The sequence below is a fragment of the Actinia tenebrosa genome, unplaced genomic scaffold (assembly GCF_029948245.1).
Source record: "Actinia tenebrosa isolate PJP-AT-01 unplaced genomic scaffold, QUT_ActTen_1.0 PGA_scaffold7__59_contigs__length_16204524, whole genome shotgun sequence".
NCBI classification, from domain to species: Eukaryota; Metazoa; Cnidaria; class Anthozoa; order Actiniaria; family Actiniidae; genus Actinia; species Actinia tenebrosa.
The window spans coordinates 14,816,856-14,837,602 of record NW_028292584.1 but is presented as its reverse complement, the minus strand read 5'-3'; the positions used below and the strand labels follow the sequence as shown (position 1 = coordinate 14,837,602).

The 20,747-nt window shown below is 38.0% G+C and overlaps 2 protein-coding genes across 2 annotated transcripts; both read left to right on the top strand.

Moving 5' to 3' along the window:
* Positions 1-4,268: 4,268 nt before the first annotated feature.
* On the top strand, positions 4,269-5,957 carry LOC116306556 (uncharacterized). The gene has a single exon (XM_089040621.1). The coding sequence runs from the start codon at positions 4,365-4,367 to the stop codon at positions 5,955-5,957; it is 1,593 nt and encodes a 530-aa protein (XP_088896747.1). The 5' UTR covers positions 4,269-4,364.
* Positions 5,958-8,697: 2,740 nt separating this feature from the next.
* On the top strand, positions 8,698-17,555 carry LOC116305286 (uncharacterized). Its single transcript, XM_031715164.2, has 6 exons — positions 8,698-9,089; positions 12,567-13,876; positions 14,211-14,564; positions 14,771-14,933; positions 16,769-16,892; positions 17,159-17,555. The coding sequence occupies exons 2-6, from the start codon at positions 12,708-12,710 to the stop codon at positions 17,341-17,343; spliced, it is 1,995 nt and encodes a 664-aa protein (XP_031571024.2). The 5' UTR covers positions 8,698-9,089; positions 12,567-12,707; the 3' UTR covers positions 17,344-17,555.
* Positions 17,556-20,747: the final 3,192 nt, after the last annotated feature.

The window sequence follows — 20,747 nt, the reverse complement described above, 5'->3', positions numbered from 1 at the left end:
CGGAATTAGCGTTGATGACCAAATTACTTGGCATTAACCAACAACCAGGACTCAAGGCATAATCTAGCCGCACTTTAGATTGCTGCACCGCCAATTGATATCTTTGAACTGACTTGGATATGTCATTTTCTATTATTGCGGACTCAAAAAGGACAAGGAATTCTTGTTGCGTTTCCCGCGAAGCACCTTGGGAACCAACAATAGGGCTGCGGGTATTTACCTGCACTCCCAGGGTGCAGTAGACGAATGCTTCAATGCTGCGGTTAATTCGAGCTAGGTTTCTTAGGCCTTTTCCTTTTAATAATACAAACGGATCCCAAGGACTGGGGTAAATTGTCTCAATCCTATCGATCAGCGTAACGTCATTCTTGCGACCACCCAAGTCGTAAAACTTTAGGACCCCGGGGTATTTTTGATGATACATGTCTGCCGGACGCACGCCGTCAACATGCCAAGCATAGATAATACCCAAGCCATGCGTGGCGCCCTCCCGATAACGAAAGTCTTTCCGCTGCGGCTTAAACTCATTCATTAGTCTTTCTAGGGCAGCGGAATCGTAGTGGTTATCCATTCGATTGAATGGCTTTTCCCCCGGTAATGGTACGCTAAGCTCCTTCAATATGCGCCGCATAGTAAAGGCAACGTGGAACCTTAGAAAGGCAATGTCGAACATATCCGCGGCAACCCCGCAGCCCTTTGTAGCCGCCCAGACGGCAAAGTTTAACTGCTGCGGCCAGTACTTAAAGTTAGGTCCCCTTAACCATTCGTGGGCTTCTTTTCCTGAAGTGTGCGTAAGGTTAAAATCCTTAAAGATATCCCTTATTACTACGTTAAAGGTTTGCTTACCCACTGGGATCTTTAAATGCGTCACTATTTTATCAAAGTTGTTTACGCCACCTTCAGCATCGTAAAATGGGTAATCCTCGTTGGTTATTAATAGATTCTTTGGAAAATTAGGTGGCGCGGGCTTTGGTTTAGGGGTAGGTTTCGGATCGTTATGCACAGGTTTTGGCTCCTTCCTTACAGGTTTTGGTTCTGGCCGATGCTCAAACATCTTTCCAAGATCTTTCCGACTTAAGTAATCTCCATAAATATCATTCCCAAAAGCGTCGTACATTAGTATATATAATGGATGTTATACCATCAGCACCTCCACTTTATCCTGAACTTCCTAAGGATGCCGAAAACTTCAGGCTTAATAAAGCAAACTTAATCCTGGCTTACTTGGAAGGGCAGGCAAAACACTATGAAAAAGTTAGGAAGAAATACGTCAGAGCCCGGAGTACACTACATAAGATTGCGATAACTTCAGGGTCCATATCTGTTGTGTTAACGGGCTCCGGCGTTGCTACTTCGCTTACTGGACCGGGAATAATTGTTGGAGTTCCTTTGGCCGGCGTTGGGGCAGCCTGTGGTATTATTTCAGCCGTTGCTACGGGCATTATGAAACAGTTGTCAAGCAAAATATCCAAGCATGACACGACAATAGCTCTGTCAAGGGCTAAAGTAAATACGATCACTGACCTTGTCTCAAAGTCTTTGCGTGACAGAAAGATAGACGACGTAGAATTCTCGCTTATTCTGGCCGAAGAGGAAAAGTACGAGAAATTAAAGTCGGACATAAGAAACAAAAAAACGGTCGTAAAAGATCTTTCCGAGGAATCTCGCAAAAAGATCTACCAAGAAGCGAAAGAAGAGCTTCAAAGAAAACTCGCTCAGTAAACATCTGCTTTGAAAAGAGCGTGACAGGATTCTATTTACATATTGAACAACAGTCTAGAAAATATGCAGATTAAATATAATAATTTTCACATACGTAAACGTCCTGTGTGTCTGGCGTTCGCTTGTGATCGTGGACTTTGGATCTGGGGAGGCCCAGAGTCCCGAGTTCAAGCCTCGCTCCAGACACATTTGGACCGGTTGCTGTGAGTGAAAAAAAAAAGCCTCCCCCACTTACAGCAACCGTAAAAAAAGATAAAAAATGCAATTCAAGAAAAATATATGTGTGTACTAGAGGGCCTCTGGCGCGGGATGAAATAAGCCTCGTAAGCCCAAAATGTAAAAAACCCCACTGGGGATAGCTTGGTGTTCTGCGCGATGCATTCCCCAGTGGGGTTTCTGGCAACGCCAGTTTTGCATTTTTATCTTCTCGGAATCCATCCTAACAGGGGGTGGTTGGGGTCTATTTTGTAAAATATTTCATAAATTACGTCAGGGTAATAAGGAATATCCTTATTCAGCCGACAAAACATCCACTCGGCTTTTGTCATATCAGAAACCTCGGGAATAGACTTACCGGTAATTTCAGACAAAAGATAGGGAATAGCTTGGTAATATTTCCCTAGCTTTAATTTTTTCAATGTCTTCCGTAGACTTTGCGGGGTTGGCTCTTTTAAGTGGTCTATGATTTTCTCCTTTACTTCGTTGTCTAAATATACCGGTCGATAACCTTGGATGTGACTCATCCAGTCCCTAAAGTATTTTATTCTCTTATAAGGTGTTTTCTTACGGCCTCCATTGGCGTAATATTGCTCTCTGGTAGCATTTGGTACGGCATTACGAATGTTCTTACCGCACTCGTAACACTGTGCTGAAGTATCCTCTTCTATTTGCATTTTTTTACCACAACAAATATACTTATTTGGTTTAGTGGGTTTAAACTTGGGTTTCAAGCACTTTACACAAAAGTCATAAACAAACTCTTTACATTCATGCATCGTGTATAAGACAAATATTTTAACTTAGTAATGTGGGGCACCAGTAAAACCCGTAGAGAGCTTTTCGGATCGAATTACGCAGGTAATACCCAGAACGACCTTACGGGTAATACCCGCGGCCGACGCACGTACGTGAGCGCGGGGAATACCCATGTAATTCCGGGGGGTGGCCGCGAGTCCCCCTTACTGCTGCCACACGACTTTTTATGTAAAACCTTACGTTTCGGATTCGTCGTGTAGCGAAGTGTCATAAATCAAGGCAGAACCTCACAAATCATACAAAACCAACATCATCATTTCTGGTTTTGAATGTCATGACCAGAAAAGCTATATATCTATACATTATTGAAATACAACCTTTTCCGAAATAATTGTACTAATAGTAACAAAAAACTATCGGATCAGATCTCTAAGACAACAGTGGTTTAATATATTTGTTCATTATTTGTTCATTTGTTCATTCAAGTGTAACGCACGCCCTAGTAAATGGTAAGAAAGAGAGAAGCTTTCTTACTATTTACTAGGGCGTGCGTTACACTGATACGTTACGTTAATCTGCTATGTATCAAGTTACTGGTAGTACGATTACCGGAAATTCAACGTATCAGCGTCTTGTTTCAAATCTCAACACAGGAAACCCAAAGTACATTATTGGCTTATTTATTCATGTACAAATTCTAAAGCCGGGCTCCCTGTGATTGAGCTAGCTAAATGCGATTTTTAGCTAGATAGAAAGTTACTGCGTGGACGCGCCCGCTGTGCCTTTACGAGACCCACTCATATTTTTGTTTTGAATAAGCGCGTTAGTTATTATTATTATTATTATTATTATTATTGTTGTTGTTGTTGTTGTTATTATTATTATTATTATTATTATTATTATTATGTGCAGTACTAAAACGTATACAGTAGATGCAAAAAATCTATGACCTGTATAGGGCGCACAGCGTAACCTATACAGTCTAAAAAGAAACTAACTACAATAAATTTAAAAAGATGTCCCTATAAAATCATTGTCTTTAAAATGGTTCGGAATATATATATATATAAATCTGTAACAGAATCCTAAGATTATATAAAGAAAGTCCAAGCTTATATAACAGTTGCTTTAAATGTTCGTGCTATACGGAGCGAGTAAGAGATGATGGCTTTCTGCATCTTCTCCAAAACACACTTTGATCGGGCACCAACAAGCTTCTTCATAGTTTGCTCTAGCTTCTTTGACCATCCTCCCAATGCATCAATTATGATATTGCATTGCTGTACCTTGTAACCAGGGTGCTGTTGTTTTAACTCCAAGAGTAGTGCGACGTACTTGATTGCCTTCTCCTCAACTTTCTTTTCACGATTCTCAATTCATGGACAGCTCATTTCTACTGCCCAGACTTGCTTTGCCTTGTGGTCCACGAATCGTACATCCACCCTATTGGCTTTGACGTAGGTGTGTTCAGCATACGCCGGTACATCCCAGAAAGCTTTAGCATTATTATTATTATTATTATTATTATTATTATTATTATTATTATTATTATTATTATTATTATTATTTACGTAATTAATACTTACAGAAGCCCTTCCAGGTTGTTTATATGTGGTGGTGGAGAGATCCTATCTCAGGAGGGCACCACACAAGGCGACCCATTAGCCATGCCATGGTATTCGGTAAATACATCCACAATAATTCAAACTTTAAGAACTTTTATTCCTGATGTAAAGCAGGTATGGTTAGCTGATGATTCTGCGGGAGCAGGAAGAATTGTCTCTTTATTTAATTGGTATAAAAGCCTGGAACAAGAGGGCAAAAAGTATGGATATATTGTTAATGGGTCCAAAAGCTGGTTGATCGTGAAGTCGGAAGCTTTGGCTTTGGAAGCGAAACAGGTTTTTGGAGAAGAGGTTAACGTCACAAGCGAAGGCAAACGTCACCTTGGAGCTGTTATTGGATCAAAGATTTATAAAGACCAATTTTGCAACGAGAAAATCTACAAGTGGAAAGAAGAATTACAAACCCTCTCAGAGATTGCAAGGTGCCAGCCACAATCGGCCTATATCGCATTTACAAAGGGATACAAATCCAAGTTTACATACTTCATGCGAACAATTGAATCTTTTGAGGACTATACTGATCCTGTTGATAATATGATAAATGAAATGCTTCTTCCAACGCTTTTTGGTCAGACGGAACCACTACCTGAAGAGCTGAGTAGGCTTTTTACCTTATCCCCTGCGGAAGGAGGCTTAGGGATGCCTGCACTAAAAGAAGAGGCTCCACAGCAATATGCGGCATCACTTCTAATAACAGCTTCACACACTGAGGCTATTAAAACGCAGAGCAAAACGATGTATACGACCACAGAAGATGTGAAAAAACAACATCAATCACTAAAAGCTGAAATCTCTAAATCGAAAATGGATGAAATCGATGCAGCATTACCACCTGACATACTCCGTCAAGTAACCCAAACAAGAGACAAAGGAGCAAGCTCATGGCTCAATGCGATACCAATTAAAGAACAGGGACTTACTTTGAATAAACAAGAATTCAGAGATTCTCTTTGTCTGCGTTATAATATACCGTTATCGGGTTTACCAAGTACCTGCGCTTGTGGGACAACCTTTTCGGTAAGCCATGCACTATCTTGTAAAAAGGGAGGATTTGTTGCACAAAGACATGACAATGTCCGTGATCTACTTGCCATACTTTTAAACAAGGTTTGCAACAACGTTCAAAAGGAGCCACAGCTTATCCCATTGGATGGCGAACAATTTAATCTAAAATCTACTAGCACAAGTCAGGATGCAAGGCTCGACATCAAAGCTGGATCGTTTTGGGCACAGGGAGTAACTGCATTTTTTGATGTAAGAGTATCGCATGTTAATTCCAAGAGCAACCAAAACATATCCACTTCTACAATCTTCAAGGATCAAGAAAGCGAAAAAAAGAGAAAGTACCAGCAAAGAGTAATCGATGTCGATATGGGAACTTTTACGCCCTTAGTTTTTGGTACAAATGGAGGAATGGGGGCAGAATGCCAGATTCTTCTAAAGCACCTTACTGAGAAATTAACCAAGAAGACAGGGGACACATATGCAAGTACTATAACATGGATTAGAACTCGATTATCTTTTGAAATAATTAAGGCAGTACACATGTGTGTCAGGGGGACAAGAACCCCTTTTTTTATGGACAATGAATTCTTGAATGATTTTAATCTTAACGCCAATGTAGCGGAAATTTAGAAATATTTAGATTTTAATAATAATTGTATAGTTTTAATATAGTATTATATCAGTGTGAAGAGCTGGACTCGTGTTTTGAGCTATTAATTTATTTTACAAATATGTTTTCATAGATAAAAAAGTATATATTATATAGATTTGTTATTTTATATTCACAATCTTTTCTTTTTTGTTTTATAATTATAACAATATTCTTCTTCTTCTTCTTCTTCTTCTTCTTCTTCTTCTTCTTCTTCTTCTTCTTCTTCTTCTTCTTCTTCTTCTTCTTCTTCTTCTTCTTCTTCTTCTTCTTCTTATTATTATATGTTTATTTCAACTTCAGACATTTTTGCTACATGAATACAGAATATTGCGGGCATGAATAGTCTAAGCAAATATCTGCATGACTGGTTTTACAAAGATGTATGTAATGTTTAATAAACGAGCAGGAGTGTTTTATCGGGTATAAGACACGAGGCGCAGCCGAGTGGTTTTAGACCCGATAAAACACGATCTGCGAGATTATTAAACGGCTTAGAAAACTTATGATGTTTGTTCTCATTGTGTACCGATTTTTTACGAAATGAACCAAGTTGGATAGAGAAAATCCAAGTTAAAGTTTATGCAAATGAAGACGAATCTTTATCCGATATAAAATCACCTTCATGGTCATGATTTCTATTGTGTTTTCTTCATGAATGATTCATGAGTTTTCTAAACAAATTTAACAATTGTACAGAGGTTTCACAATCTCACAGCTCTGTGAAATAACCCATTTCTGACACTTTCTTACAATTTTCATACCATCAGTGAGGTCTACATCAGCCAGTTTACTAATCAAATCCGTGTGATACCCAGATAGAAAATCAAATACTATGTTGACTTGCGTTACTTTATATCTAACAGATGTTTGTGAAACGCTGCGCTCGGTCCGTACGGCATCACCTCGAGCCAAATATTTTCCCGTGCGGCCCTCCCACTCAGTCAATAAGTACATAGTATTTGACCGGATCCATGATTGCAAAGTGATTATGTGAACTTTTAATCTAAAATAAATATTGAAGCAATTACACAGGCATAATAAACTGGACCGCTCACCAGATATATATGTTATTTACCGGCCAGGAGGTCCGGATAGGGAAAAACTGTGCCCGAGGTCTTGACCGACGCATACATAACTCCGCAGCCAGGCTTGTGACAAAAACACCAAGACGTGAACATATTTCACCTGTTTTAAGTAATTTACACTGGCTGCCCATTGAAAAACGTGTTCTTTTCAAGATCCTTCTAATCGTATTTAAAGCACTCCACGGTCACCGGTATCTGAACTACTGAACGTCAAAACCCATCGCCGTATTCTGCGATCTAACTTCAATGACAGTACATTTCTCATCGTTCTTACTTTTATCTTTGCCCCAAAACAGTGGAACGCTCTCCCAAAGGACATTAGAGACATGCATTATCAGTAGAGCTTTTTAAAAAGAAACTTAAAACATACCTGTTCAATTTATAATCCAAGTAGTCAGACCATATTTATTACTTGAGTTTATTTTTATTCTTAGTTTATATATTTTAATGTAAAGGCATTGAGATTTTGTAATGCCTTAGAACCACAATTAGTATATGTAATAGGACTCCATGCTGTCCAATTAAGAAATAACTGGACGAGGAAAATTCCGAGGACTGACAAACTTGGATGAGGCCGTAGGCCGAGTCCAATTTGGCAGTCAGAGGAATTTTTTAGGTCTAATTATTTCTTGATTGGGGAGCATGAAATCCCATTACCTATTATTATATAGCTGCCTAATTAATCCCATATCAACAAGACCTGTCCAATTAAGAAAGTAATTGGACAGTTACCTATATGGGATTAATGAGAAGCTGTATAATTATTATAATTATTGTTATTATGTCTAGAAGCACGAACTTGTAATGCGTATTCCACTCCTCTTTGATATCATTCATGAGTATATTCTTGAGTAAATCTAAAAAAATGAACAACAAGCAATCCATTTCTAATTCAGATGACGTGTCTATCTTCTGTTGATCAACTAGATCTTTTAAAAAATTAATCCACCAAGTCGATGAGCTTCTCCTGTAGTTAGAACACCACGACTCAATTTTTTGATTCTAGAAGATGGTGCGTATCGATGGCATGTGGAATCATGTCTGTAGAATGAGTGAATGGCATTTTAATAGAAAGTGGCTATTCTATTTGGATTGCTATTTGTGCGTGAAACAACCAGCCATAACACTTTTCTGCTAAAGCCAACAACCGTGAATATATGGAATCCAAAAGGTGCAAGTTTGTCGTGCCCGTCACAATGCCAAGAAAAGTTTGGACCAGGGTTGTGATAGCTTCTTCTTTTCAGTCTATGCGCCCTTCTTTCCATTGTCCCTTAAGAATCAATGTCCCTTAAAAGTGACTACACTGCAAGTCTAGGGACTCTTATGCCATTTAGTTGAAGTGTGTACCACACAGACCGATATCCCTTCAACAACCATGACCATCTACAATTTCCCTTATTTTCGCCTTGACATCGTCGACATTGTACGCGGATAGATTCGCCTTATTTCTAGCTTGTGATGTTTTTGTAAAAACATGCGAATTTCTTCATATTTAAACCCCCTATAAAAATTGTAAGTTATAAGTTCTTCCACAGAAAAATCCTCGTCTGAGACGACTGAGTCCGCCCTTTTGTTTTCCTGCTGGCCAAGGCGAACGAAGGCTCTCTACGAGTCTCACTTCCGCCGTGGAGTTTTGTCTTTTTGCCGTGGAGTTTTGTCTTTTTGCCTTGGAGTTTTGTTTATTGCCGTGGAGTTTCGTTTATTGCCGTGGAGTTTTGTTATTTGCCGTGGAGTTTTGTTTATTGCCGTGAAGTTTTGTTTATTGCAGTGGTACCTGTGGGCCACCGTATTAATAAGCTCCAGCATACTGACGTACCAGCTGTTGGGCAACCCAGTGCACGCTCCAACTAGAGCGTCTTGTTGGTATTTGTAAAAAAATCCTATTGTACGTGGAGTGGTGTGTTGCCGTATTTTCTGTTACGTATACTCACCAGGAAAGGAAACCTCGCGTGAGTAATTTCTCAATCTTCCAGACTACGGAAGACTTGGACTGGATCTTTTAGGCGTTCAAATTCAAAGGAAAAGGTAAGGTTTCTGGATCAATTCATAACACCAGCTTGTCCTTATTATATTAGCTCTTGAATTTTACTTCGAGTTGAAGAGTTCCTGCTTTTGAAAAAGTGTGAAACATGTGATACCGAGATGTTTTTTTATAAACATCTCTCTGCCCTTTCTTAGTATATGTAGTGAACTCGACTTTTCATGTAAGACCTTACGTTTCGGATTCGTCGTAGCGATGTGTCATGAATCAAGGAAGAACCTCACAAATCATACAAAACCAACATCATCATTTCTGGTTTTGAATGTCATGACCAGAAAAGCTTTTCTAAATTTCAACGGTACATCACAACTCTCTATACATTATTCAAATACAACCTTTTCCGAAATAATTGTATCATCAATAACAAACAGTCGTTTAATATATTGGTTCATATTGTTAAGCTAAGACCGCGTCCACACGTAAATGCGTTTTCCTTTGTAATAACATATTTCATTACTCCATTCTAAACTATCTTATCACACTCGGTTTACGTTTCTTTACTTTGTAATGAGTAAGGAACAAACGAGACAAAAAACTTGCCCCTTTTTGGTTCCTTCAAGTAGACATCCATACCACGAAAAAGGCATCGTTTTCCATTCTCACAAATAACAGTCAAAGGGACAAAGGACAGCGTGCCCAGCTAGACTACATTACTCCATTCTTAAAAAAGATTTTTGGTCGTTCCAATCTTCCGAGAATGAAATCGAATTTAAATCCAAACTTCGAATTTGATTACTTTTTCAGCATTTATACAAGTTTGTAAACCTGATAGAAAAAATGTTAATCTGTTTGAGCTGATGATCTTAAAGACAATAGATTTTGTTGAAATTTTCTAATATAAGATTCGAAATAATATTTTGGATTGAGTGTCTCATTTTTACGGACCAGCGATTACGCAGATTTACAAAAATAAATAATGTCTCTCACAATAATCAATGAAAATATCTAAACACAATACCACAATTCTATTGCTTGTCGATAAAATAGATAATCCCGTTAGATTCGTAGCACATTTATTGTAGGTCGGCATCTCACAAACCAGGCAAACATATTTCGTTTGGTCAAAACAAAAACTACAAGACTCAAGAGTCGTCTCATGGCAAGGATTTTCTAAACGCCGACATGTTCAGCTTGGATAGTTTTGAATTGATTTTCGTATCGGTCTCGTTCATCACTCATCTTTGCATATAGCGCATGCTCGCCAGGGGGGAATGAGTGTTTGGGAGGTGGGGGAGTGGGTTGTTTTCACGGCTTTGGTGTAAGTCATGCGACTTGCATGATTGACTTACTATTTTGCATAATTTATGAATTTAGTTCAGTTTAAAACGGCGTTTGCCGAAAAGTCGCTCCAGAGTCGTAATGTCCGACTTGGCTTGTCGAACTTATGCTGGACTCGAACCTATTCAATTTCAAATGTAATAGGTTCGACTAAATTAAGCTCATGGTTAGTTCGACGTTTGCCTTTGGCCAAAGCTCTTTATGGCCAATCTCCTATCTATATCCGGGAACTCATATATTTCAGTGTATAAACCGAACCGTATTCTTCGTTCTTCATCACAAGTTCTCCTATCAGCACAGTCTTATAATCTTAAATCTTAAAGCTTATGGTCATCGCTCCTTCTCTGTAGCTGCTCCTGAACTCTGGAACTCACTTCTGCAATATATCTCGGAAATGCATCAAGTCTGGCCTCATTCAAAACTGAACTTAAAACTTATCTCTTCAAATTAGCATATTTTTTGTAAATAGTTTTTATTTTGTCGTTGTCTTTGTCGTTGGTAATAATCCTTTTTACTAGCGCTTAAAACAGATTTGTATTTGAGCTTTATAAATTAATATTATTATTATATTATTACGGTTGCTGATCAATGTTAGGAATGCGAGCTTGTGACCTTATTAGGATTGCGACGTAAAAATAGCCAGTTTCCCAGAAAACAAGCGTTATACGCTAATGCTGCGATTCAAATTGACGCTCTACCTGTTTGCTTAGACTGTCGTTTATTTGAAACAAGTTTCAGATAAAATCGATCAAAACAACTTTGTAATATGATTTTTTTCCCTTGCGTGAAAAAGTGCTTACGTCATCGGTGTTTAACGTCAATTATCTCGCTTAGATGCGTGGGCACCCCCATTTTTTTTCGGATTCCAGTGGCCTCTTGGGTGATTTAAATGACTGGCACAATTTGAAAAAAATAAAAATGGTTCGCAATTAGTAGGCACCATCCTTAATTACGTCTTTTACATAGCGATGTTTGGATTTCCATAGGAATTTTGATGTTTTTATATGAAATGTATTTTTACCGCAATGAAAATAAAAAAATAAATGCTTTGGTAGCAACCGAGAGAAAATTGGCTGGAGATCATCAACTAACTAAGCTTGAGAAATAAGGCCCTGAACGCTAAAACCAAATGAGTCATCAGTTAAAAATAGCTTTGTTATCCTAATTCTTCATTAATATGTTTTTATTTCTTTCATACAAGCCTTAACTTCTTTTCAAGAAGCTTGAAAACTAAGCTTACTAGATTTTGAGATTCAATTTTACCAGTTTTCATCTGTTTTCATGTGTGAGAAAGACACGGAAATCACGAACGACAAAAATTTTCAAAAACAAAGTTTACATTCAGTTAACTTGACAAGAACCGGGACTGAGACAAAATAGAGAATAATGCAAAATACAAAATGCCGAATTTCTTTGTCAGTAAATTGGCATTTGTAAATGTTTTTGTTTTGTTTTTAGCTTGAATAAATTATCTGCAGAAAGATATAAAATTATTGAATGAAAGTCTTCTTTGTTTTGCCGATGGGACCCCGCGAAACAGCCATGTATCGCGGGGTCTCATCGGCGAAGCAAAGAAGAATTCAGGCGTGTGTTCGCCTCCTAAGCTGCACTTGAACGATCAAAAACATATACCTGAATTCTTGAAGAACGCTTCTTGATCCATATTTGACTACATGAAAGTTTTTTTAAATTTTTTTTTGGTCTATAGTCCTAAAGCGATTTTTTCTGTGATATTGAGAGCCACATTTGTGAGTAGTTTTGCTTTCACATCAAGCGGGATCCCTGTGTTGTGTACACGGACGGAGGGAAGAACGTACGGACGGAAGTGACGTCAGCCAAGCTATGAAAAATCAACTCGATGATTTACCATTTTTTCTTAAGTATGGTGCTAAAATTATATCATATACTAGCAAAAAAAGTTCGCAAATTTATCAACTTTCATAATTTGCCAATTCTGGTGCCGTACCATATCATTCTCCTGCTTTTCTGGTAGCGTCTATCCTCATTTTGCTGCATTCACGAAATGTATGTGTCAATTCTTCAAACAAAGGAAATTGATATCATTTCCCATGCCTTAGTACTAAAACCTATGCAAATATCCCCACCATGTACCCTATACCCTATTTATTAGCACTGTTAAAGAAAATTGCAATTCCCCAGTGTTGTATTTATTTCTTAATTAGAATAACATGTACTGCTAACGACCGACCGCCCGTCGAAATCGTGGTCAAAACTGTGTCAAAGTAATTGACACTTGAAGCAAATTTGCATTGTTTGGACAGCTGCAGTAGAATAAGATAGTAACTTTGACGAAGAATTGTTGAATGTTTTCAAAGATGTGGAGAAGATTCTTCCAAGTCAGAAGACCACAACGAACGTTAATTTTTATTCTTGTTATTAGCAATTTCGTTTACTTCTTGTGCGTACACTATGACGAAGGTGTTCCCTCGCTGAAAGGCAGTGCTTTATACCATAACGACTACACAAATACAGTATTTCACTCGCAGAAAAAAATTGAGGGTTTTGAGGACACTGAAATTTCACATGGAAAGGTTAACATGGATATTTGGAGAGGTATGTGTACGTTGAGTTTTAACAGCTTGAGACAGCATCCTTTCTTTCCTTGTCATCCAACGGTTCACTCGTACTTGGAGATTGCAGACGCATTGAAGATTATTGTGGAAGGGAGTTCGTTTGGATTAAGAGTCATGGGATATCTCCATCCTCCTGTATCTGGATATTATTCTTTTTATTTGGATTCTTACTTCATGGCCCAGTTTTGGCTTAGCACAAACGGCCCAGACAACGCTACTAAACTAGCCTACACCACACGCAACAAGATCGGTGAATTAGTTCACTTCGTTGGAAACTCTCCCTTGCACAAATCTAAAAGGATATTCCTTAAACATGACAAGAAATACTATTTTGAGATTTTAAAGGTTTTGAATGGAGGAATTGGTTATGGGAGAGATGTTTTTAAGACACGGCTCGAATGGATGCTACCAGGAGAACCCTTCTTCACTAATATTGATGGCAGATATCTCTCTCATTACTTCAATGTGTCTGGGAATGACTCGCAATGCACTCATTTTGATAATTCTTCACCAAGTCTTCTAATTTCTGATGAAGAAGACCAAGTCGTTGGGCTTTCTTTTCCGCCCGAACATAACACCAAGTCACTTCAATATAAGCAATTTAACAGGCAAAATGTACGAGGACTTTCTTATATAGAAAGAAATTATTCGTTGGTAGCTTTTCCAACATGTAAATGTGCGCCAAGTCATATGAAAAGGAGGGAATACAAACGATATTCTGGCGTTTTTAACGTTTTTTATCCAAAGATTTATCCTGATGATGGGTCTTGGAGCGTTCGTTTTGCACGGATTAAAGATAAGGATGATGATCGCTGGGAAGGAGCTACTTTTATGAACAAAACCGACGTCGACTTAGTAGCAACATCATTCATGAATGGACTTCGCAAAGCATTTCCGGGGTAAGACTACTAGATTAGAACATCTTACAGCTACAACAAAATGCGTAACTGTTTAGATTCAAAAACTTTTGGGAATAAGATTCATATATGATTAAATGCATAACAATTGGGGGGGGGGGGGGGGGGGAAGGCAGTGCAACAAATCGTGCAATTACGAATCCTTGCTGTGAGCACACGGTCTTCCTAGCTATTGACACGCTACTCATGATCAGACAACGAATTATCGTCATTTTCTTAATTTGCAACCCCACCTCCCTTATTTCTTGGAAAATGCTGGCTACGCCACTAGACATCATCAAATTTTGCTCACCTTAAAGTCTTGGTTATTTTCTAGAACCTTCGAACTGGTCGATATTGTTCACATAGAAAGTGTTCACGATAACGAAAGAGGAGACCGGTTCCTTCTCGACCTGGTTCTCAAACGCCACCAAGATAACAAACTACTACGAGTCTCTGAATTCATGTTCCGAAATAAAAGCCAACATGAACTTTGTATTCTTAAAGATCTCAGCTGGAATCCTAAGGTGTGGATTAACATCGTTCTTACTGTCAAGAATCAAGCAGAATGGGTGTTGTATTTTATTAAGGATGTTTCGCGTGTGGTAAAGGAGACAAGCGACAATTTTATCAATGCTATTATTGTTGATTATGGTAATGATGGACTTGACATTGGTAACGAAATGCAACGGTAAATGCTATAACATATCAACCACGCATTTTAACCAACCAAGCCACACTTGCTCCTTAAAGCAAGTTTGTGAGATCACTTAGGATCAAACTATGGACCTCTTGCTTAGCAAGCAGGACACTAACCAACCAAGATACAATTGCTTTTTAAACCAGGTGTGTGAGGACACTGAGGATCGAAATATGTTTGATTTGTTGTTATCCTAGGTATGGGATAAGGAATTATGAAGTTATCAATCAAACTGGAGTATTTCACAAGACAGCTTCAATCAATCTTGCTGCCAGTAGAGTCAGAGATCCAAATGGTATTGTTCTCTTAATGGACCTCCATTTACAGCTCAGCCCAGATTTCTTTGACAAGATAAGAAAGGTGATGTTCAGTGTGGTGTCTTTCATGTCGATTAAGAATTTCTTTACTTTTTTTTTTTCTTTTTCTTTTCTATTTATTTAAACAAATTAACTCTCTGTGTTCTCTCCAAGAGCTAGGCTCATCGTGGGAGATTACACAGAATAATTTCTATATTCGTTACTGTAAAATGTGACAAGTAGATGAACGTAGAAAAGAATTAACTCTTTCAATCTTTGCTCCTTGATTACTTCTGACATACAATAAATTTTCGTTCCCTCCCCTGCGCATGTCTGTCACGCAATGTCACGTTATACGCTACGATGTAACAACAGCATTTTTAGACAATGGAATGCGCCTTTTTCCATGTTTCTACCGCCCACTGCCCGGTTGTACGAAGGTTGGATCAGCATCGACTTATCCACTGGAGAAGGATTTATTCGTCAGATAGCGCTATCCACCCTACGTACAACTTTGCCCAGAATAGACCTTATTTGTGGTGTGACAATGTTTTTCCAATTCAGCGTGATGAAGCTTTAGGGGAATGAAGAGCTATTGTTTTGAAACTCGTCGGGATACATCGTTATTCCTTTCGTATCGTTTGGGATACTCATGAATTTTTCGAAGAGTAAAAACGAAAAAAAAAAAAAAGAATCCTCTGGAGGTTCGTCACGCTGAATTGGGAAACCATTGTCACACCACGAATAAGGTCTATTGCAGCAAAAACGTTACCAACTGTGGCATTCTTCGAACGGTGTGCCATACGACCGTTGCACTCACCGAGAAACAGCTGCTGGTTTGATCCAAGGGTTAGAAATTTCATAATCTCGAATCTCATGTATAAAAAGAACAACAAATCAAAGCATGAGTGTTATTTCTTTGTTTCGTTTACGAAAATACTTAAGGTGTCCCTAATGCCTGATCACAGACCAACATGTTTAGAACAAATCCTCACATTGACATAAACGCGTTTTTTTCGTTTCAAACGACTTCCTGCTTCTTTACGACACGAAAAAGTTGGCAAAATTCTCGTTTCCACTCACTCTCGAAATTTCAGTACCGCGTTCGAGGAGCCTGAAAAATCGTATAGACTTACGTCATCGGGGTGATACACCAACTTTTTTGTGGGTCAAGAGTGCTGTTTTTAAAAGTTTTAAGAACGAAAAAAAGCCGAAATAATAAACTTTTACTTATTGTACGAGTGATTCCAATTTGGAAGAATACGCAAGTCTTTCGCTTTTGGAACGTATCACCCCGTTGACGTAATCGCACCAGTTCCCCGCACGCGCGGTCCTTATATGAAAAAGCGCGTTTTCAAAACTCATTTAAAAATCAGGAATGCATCCAATTTCGAAAATTTTTTGGATTTTCGCATTTTTATGAATATATCTTCAACTTACATAAGGTCTGTGATTAGGTATTAGGGGCACTTAGCTACACTTTAAGAAAGAAGAAATACAATAGAATAATAGGATTCTTTTATGCTCGATCTTAGGGGACGCTTTTTGTATAATATAAGTATAAGTGTATAAGTACGATAATGTCTTAATGTAAATTCAATCAGTCAAATATAACACCAGCTACCGGGTAAGTTATAACGTTTCTAGATTTGTCGCTCTTTTCTTTAGATAGTAACGTTTTGTATCACAAATATCTCTAGATTTCGAACAAGTAAAAGTAACAGAAGATGTGGTTAAATGAATAAATGATTAGATGATTAAAGCTCTGAGACCGTAGCCGCCACGCAATTTCGTGTATTTCGAAACACTCTTTATTGACTAGAAATCCTTGAAAAGCATATTAACATTCATGTATGCACTTACAAAAATTACCATTTCTTTATTTCTTTTCGTTCGTAGCACACATTTCAGAGGATACTGGCTTTTGCTCCTATTTTATTCAGACTGGATTCCTGTGGTAGACCAAGAACCAACCATGTTTGCCCTAGCGGATTTTGGGAATCACTTGGATTTGGAATTTTTGGTGAGTAGCTAGGTCCCATTTTTCTCGCGGGCACTTAGTTGAAACAGGAACCCCAAAACTCCGATTCTTCCAAAACCCATAAGAACGCATGCTATGCAGCAGGCCGAGGCAAATGCATTTGTTCATTTATTTATTTATTCATATATCTAACATCAAATTCTCTCTTCTTTTTCTCTTTCTTTTCTTCCTTCCTTCTTCCCTTTTTCCCTCCCTTCCTTCCCTTCCATCTCTTTATTTTTTCGTTCATTCTTTCCTTGTCTCTCTAGCCATATACAAGTCAGACTGGGACAGGTTCGGAGGAATGAACGTTAAAGAATTCACTAACAAGTGGGGAGGAGAAGATTGGGAAATGGTAGACCGAGTCCTATCCAGTGGCATCGAGATCGACAAACAACGAGTTCCAGGGTTTTATCATTTCTATCACGATAAAAAGGGAATGTGGGATACCTAAAAACCAACGGTTACCAGTCAACGATATATTTGAACGCTAATAACCAAACACATCGTACTTGTAAACCCAAGTTCAGACTAGATACATTCATCCATTATGACAAAATTATGACGAATCCCTATTTGATATAAGCCTTTTCACAGTTTAAGAATCGATTCCACTGCGCATGCGATTTTATCCCAAATTTCTCACCTTCTTTTGTTTAATTAAGAACAAAAGAAGGTTTAGATAAAAGAAGGTGAGAAATTCGGGATAAAATCGCATGCGCAGTGGAATCGATTCTTAAACTATGAAAATGTTTATTTCTGTTCATCGATACGATTATCCTATCAGTATGAGACGCATGGGGGGGGGGGTGGGGGGTGGGGGGGTGGGGGGGGGGGTGGATTTGCTTGCACTACACTTCGGGAAGGAAGGGATGTTGGCTATAAATATTTCCTCTGGGGAGGGGTATGTAAAAGAATACCACAAATGAAGTTACTTTTGTTTTTGAAAACCACCTATATTTCGACCATATATAAATGGCCTTCTTAAGAATGTATGGCACGGTCGTTACTTAATTTAAAAAATATTTTCCCGTACACAAACAAACAAAACGCGAGACGTGATTGAAAAGTGTGCTTGGTTTTCCAGCTGTTTTTCAAAGAAAATATAGATTATGTTTTAGCTTTGTCTTGAACACAACATGATAAAATTACTCTACATTTTACTCCAAGACCCTTCTTCAAGATTTAAGACAAAGCTAAAATATATATTGTACTAGATTGCAATATAAATGGAGCCATATTAACTACAACGTTTGATGGAAACTTTTTGACTCGAAAAATTCCTCTGGCTGCCAAATTGGACTCGGCCTACGGCCTCATCCAATTTTGGAAGTCCTCGGAATTTTCCTCGTCCAATAATTTTTTTAATTGGACAGCATGGAGTCCTCTTTTGTAGAGTGCACGCACTAAACCCGTGAAACAAATACTAATTTTTAATACTAAATAGTGATAATCAAACAATAGGAAACAAAGGATTCTGCATGAATTACTACTAATTAGTACTAAATATTATTCACGGGTTTAGTGCGTGCACTCTACTATTTAGTAATTCCACCTTTTGCTGTTCATTAACCGCAAAGGAATATTCATTGAAGCGAAGAAGCATTGTCATTAGAGCGAACAGGCATACAATAAGGCGAACGGAGTCTCAATAGTGCGATGGAACGTTCATTAAGAAATTTAGCATTGAATTTGACAATCGTGAATATGTTTGCGTAAGTTCATTAACGTTTTCAAACTTTCATTAGCGTTTTGGTGCAGACAATAAACCACAACACACATTCAATACAGCGTTTTGGACAGTTATTTACGCAATACAATGTAAGTATATTTTCCACTAGGAATTTTAGGATTTTAGCTGTCTTTTCATTTTTTTTACAAGCCCGCGTGAATATGATTTCGTACAAACAAAGCGCCGTTAGGTATAAATATCAGTCAGTTCTGAGTTTTTTAATCCCTCTTTTGGATATTGCTATTGGTTCAACAATTAAACCAACTTCCAAATGAGTCAGACTAGGGTCTTTTGAGGGCCTATGAAGATCCACAGAAATGCATAAAATGGTACAACCACATGTAAACATATCGTCCAAGATGTTAAATAGAGAACACATTTAAGGATAAATTCACTTTTTTGTTTTTGAAAATGTACAATCGTAAAAGCACAATATACTTATATTGTATTGCGTAAATAAATGTCCAAAACGTTGTATTGAAAGTGTGTTGTATTTTATTGTCTGCACCAAAACGCTAATGAAAGTCTGAAAACGCTAATGAACCTACGCAAACATATTCATGATTGTCAAATTCAATGCTAAATTTCTTAATGAACGTTCCATCGCACTATTGAGACTCCGTTCGCCTTATTGTATGCCTGTTCGCTCTAATGACAATGCTTCTTCGCTTTAATGAATATTCCTTTGCGGTTAATGAACAGCAAAAGGTGTAGTGTTTCACGGATTAATTGTTTCCACTCTATCAGAAATCGCATTCAATAGTAAAAATAGGCGCCCAAACAGCGCATGTGGCTACTGCATCATTACTTAAAGTTGGTTGTATGAGAATGTATGTAAACAAATGCTTCTTTTGCCAATTCATCAATTTATCTGTTCGTCCATGTAATGATGGAAGTTACCCATCCAGCAAGATAAACTTCAGGTACTTGAGAAGATTCCATGTAGCTTTTGCACTGAAGTCGGTACGTAAGTGGAATCGCAAGCGCACTGAGTAAGCACAAAAATCCACCAAAATTATAGTTCATCGATCTAATTATTTAGTAAAAATACACAGGTGACTATAGAAAATCTAGCGCGCTGATTGGCCGAGACACACTGTCACACGATAATCACCTCCAGCGATAATCCAAAATGGGGCCAGCCGCTTTGTTGCTGTTACCGGGAAAAAATGTCTTTTATCTTTTTTTTTTTCCTTTTTTTTGAAAGAATCACCTGTGTATTTATACTACACCTTTTGCTGTTCATTAACAGAAAATGTACATTCATTTGTGCCAATAGTTGTATAAATAACGTGTAATGTACTTTCATCAACACCACAAGTAACATCATTAGCGCGGATCAACTTCCAATAACGATATTTGAATATGCGTGTACATTCATAGGCATCAATGGACAATCAGAAGCGCGTTTGTACATCCATATGCGCGGAATGTATTTTCTTGTGCGCGAAATTCAACTTCAATTAAACCAAAATGACAAACAATTGCATTTATGGACAATCATTTACCCAAAAGTGAAAATTCATTAGTGCTATTAGCATAATCATTGACAATCTATAACGCGCTTGGACAATCATGAGGGTCAACGTTATATTCTATAGCGTGGTTCGACAAACATTTGCATGATTCGAATGAACAATAAGAGAAATAAAACAATCATTAGCGATTTAAAAAAAAACTATTTTAGCCTTCAATTTCGTCGCCATTTATACATCGTGGCAAATACGTTTGCATATATCTGAACCACTGATCACATTTAGCGATAGTGATGGTTGCCACATTTCTCTGGAACCCTTCCATTAGCAACTGCTTTCTGTAGTGACCTAGAGCAATCCTTTGTCGTCTTGCCTTCTTGATGTTCTCAGTTCAGTTTTTTGATGTTAACTGCTTGACTTACTACACCTTTTGCTGTTCATTAACAGAAAATGTACATTCATGTGTGCCAATAGTTATGCACATGCACAAGAAAATACATTCCGCGCATATGACTCATGTACAAACGCGCTATTGATTGTCCATTGATGCCTATGAATGTACACGCATATTCAAATATCGTTATTGAAAATTGATCCACGCTAATGATGCTACTTGTGGTGTTGATGAAAGTATATTACACGTTATTGATA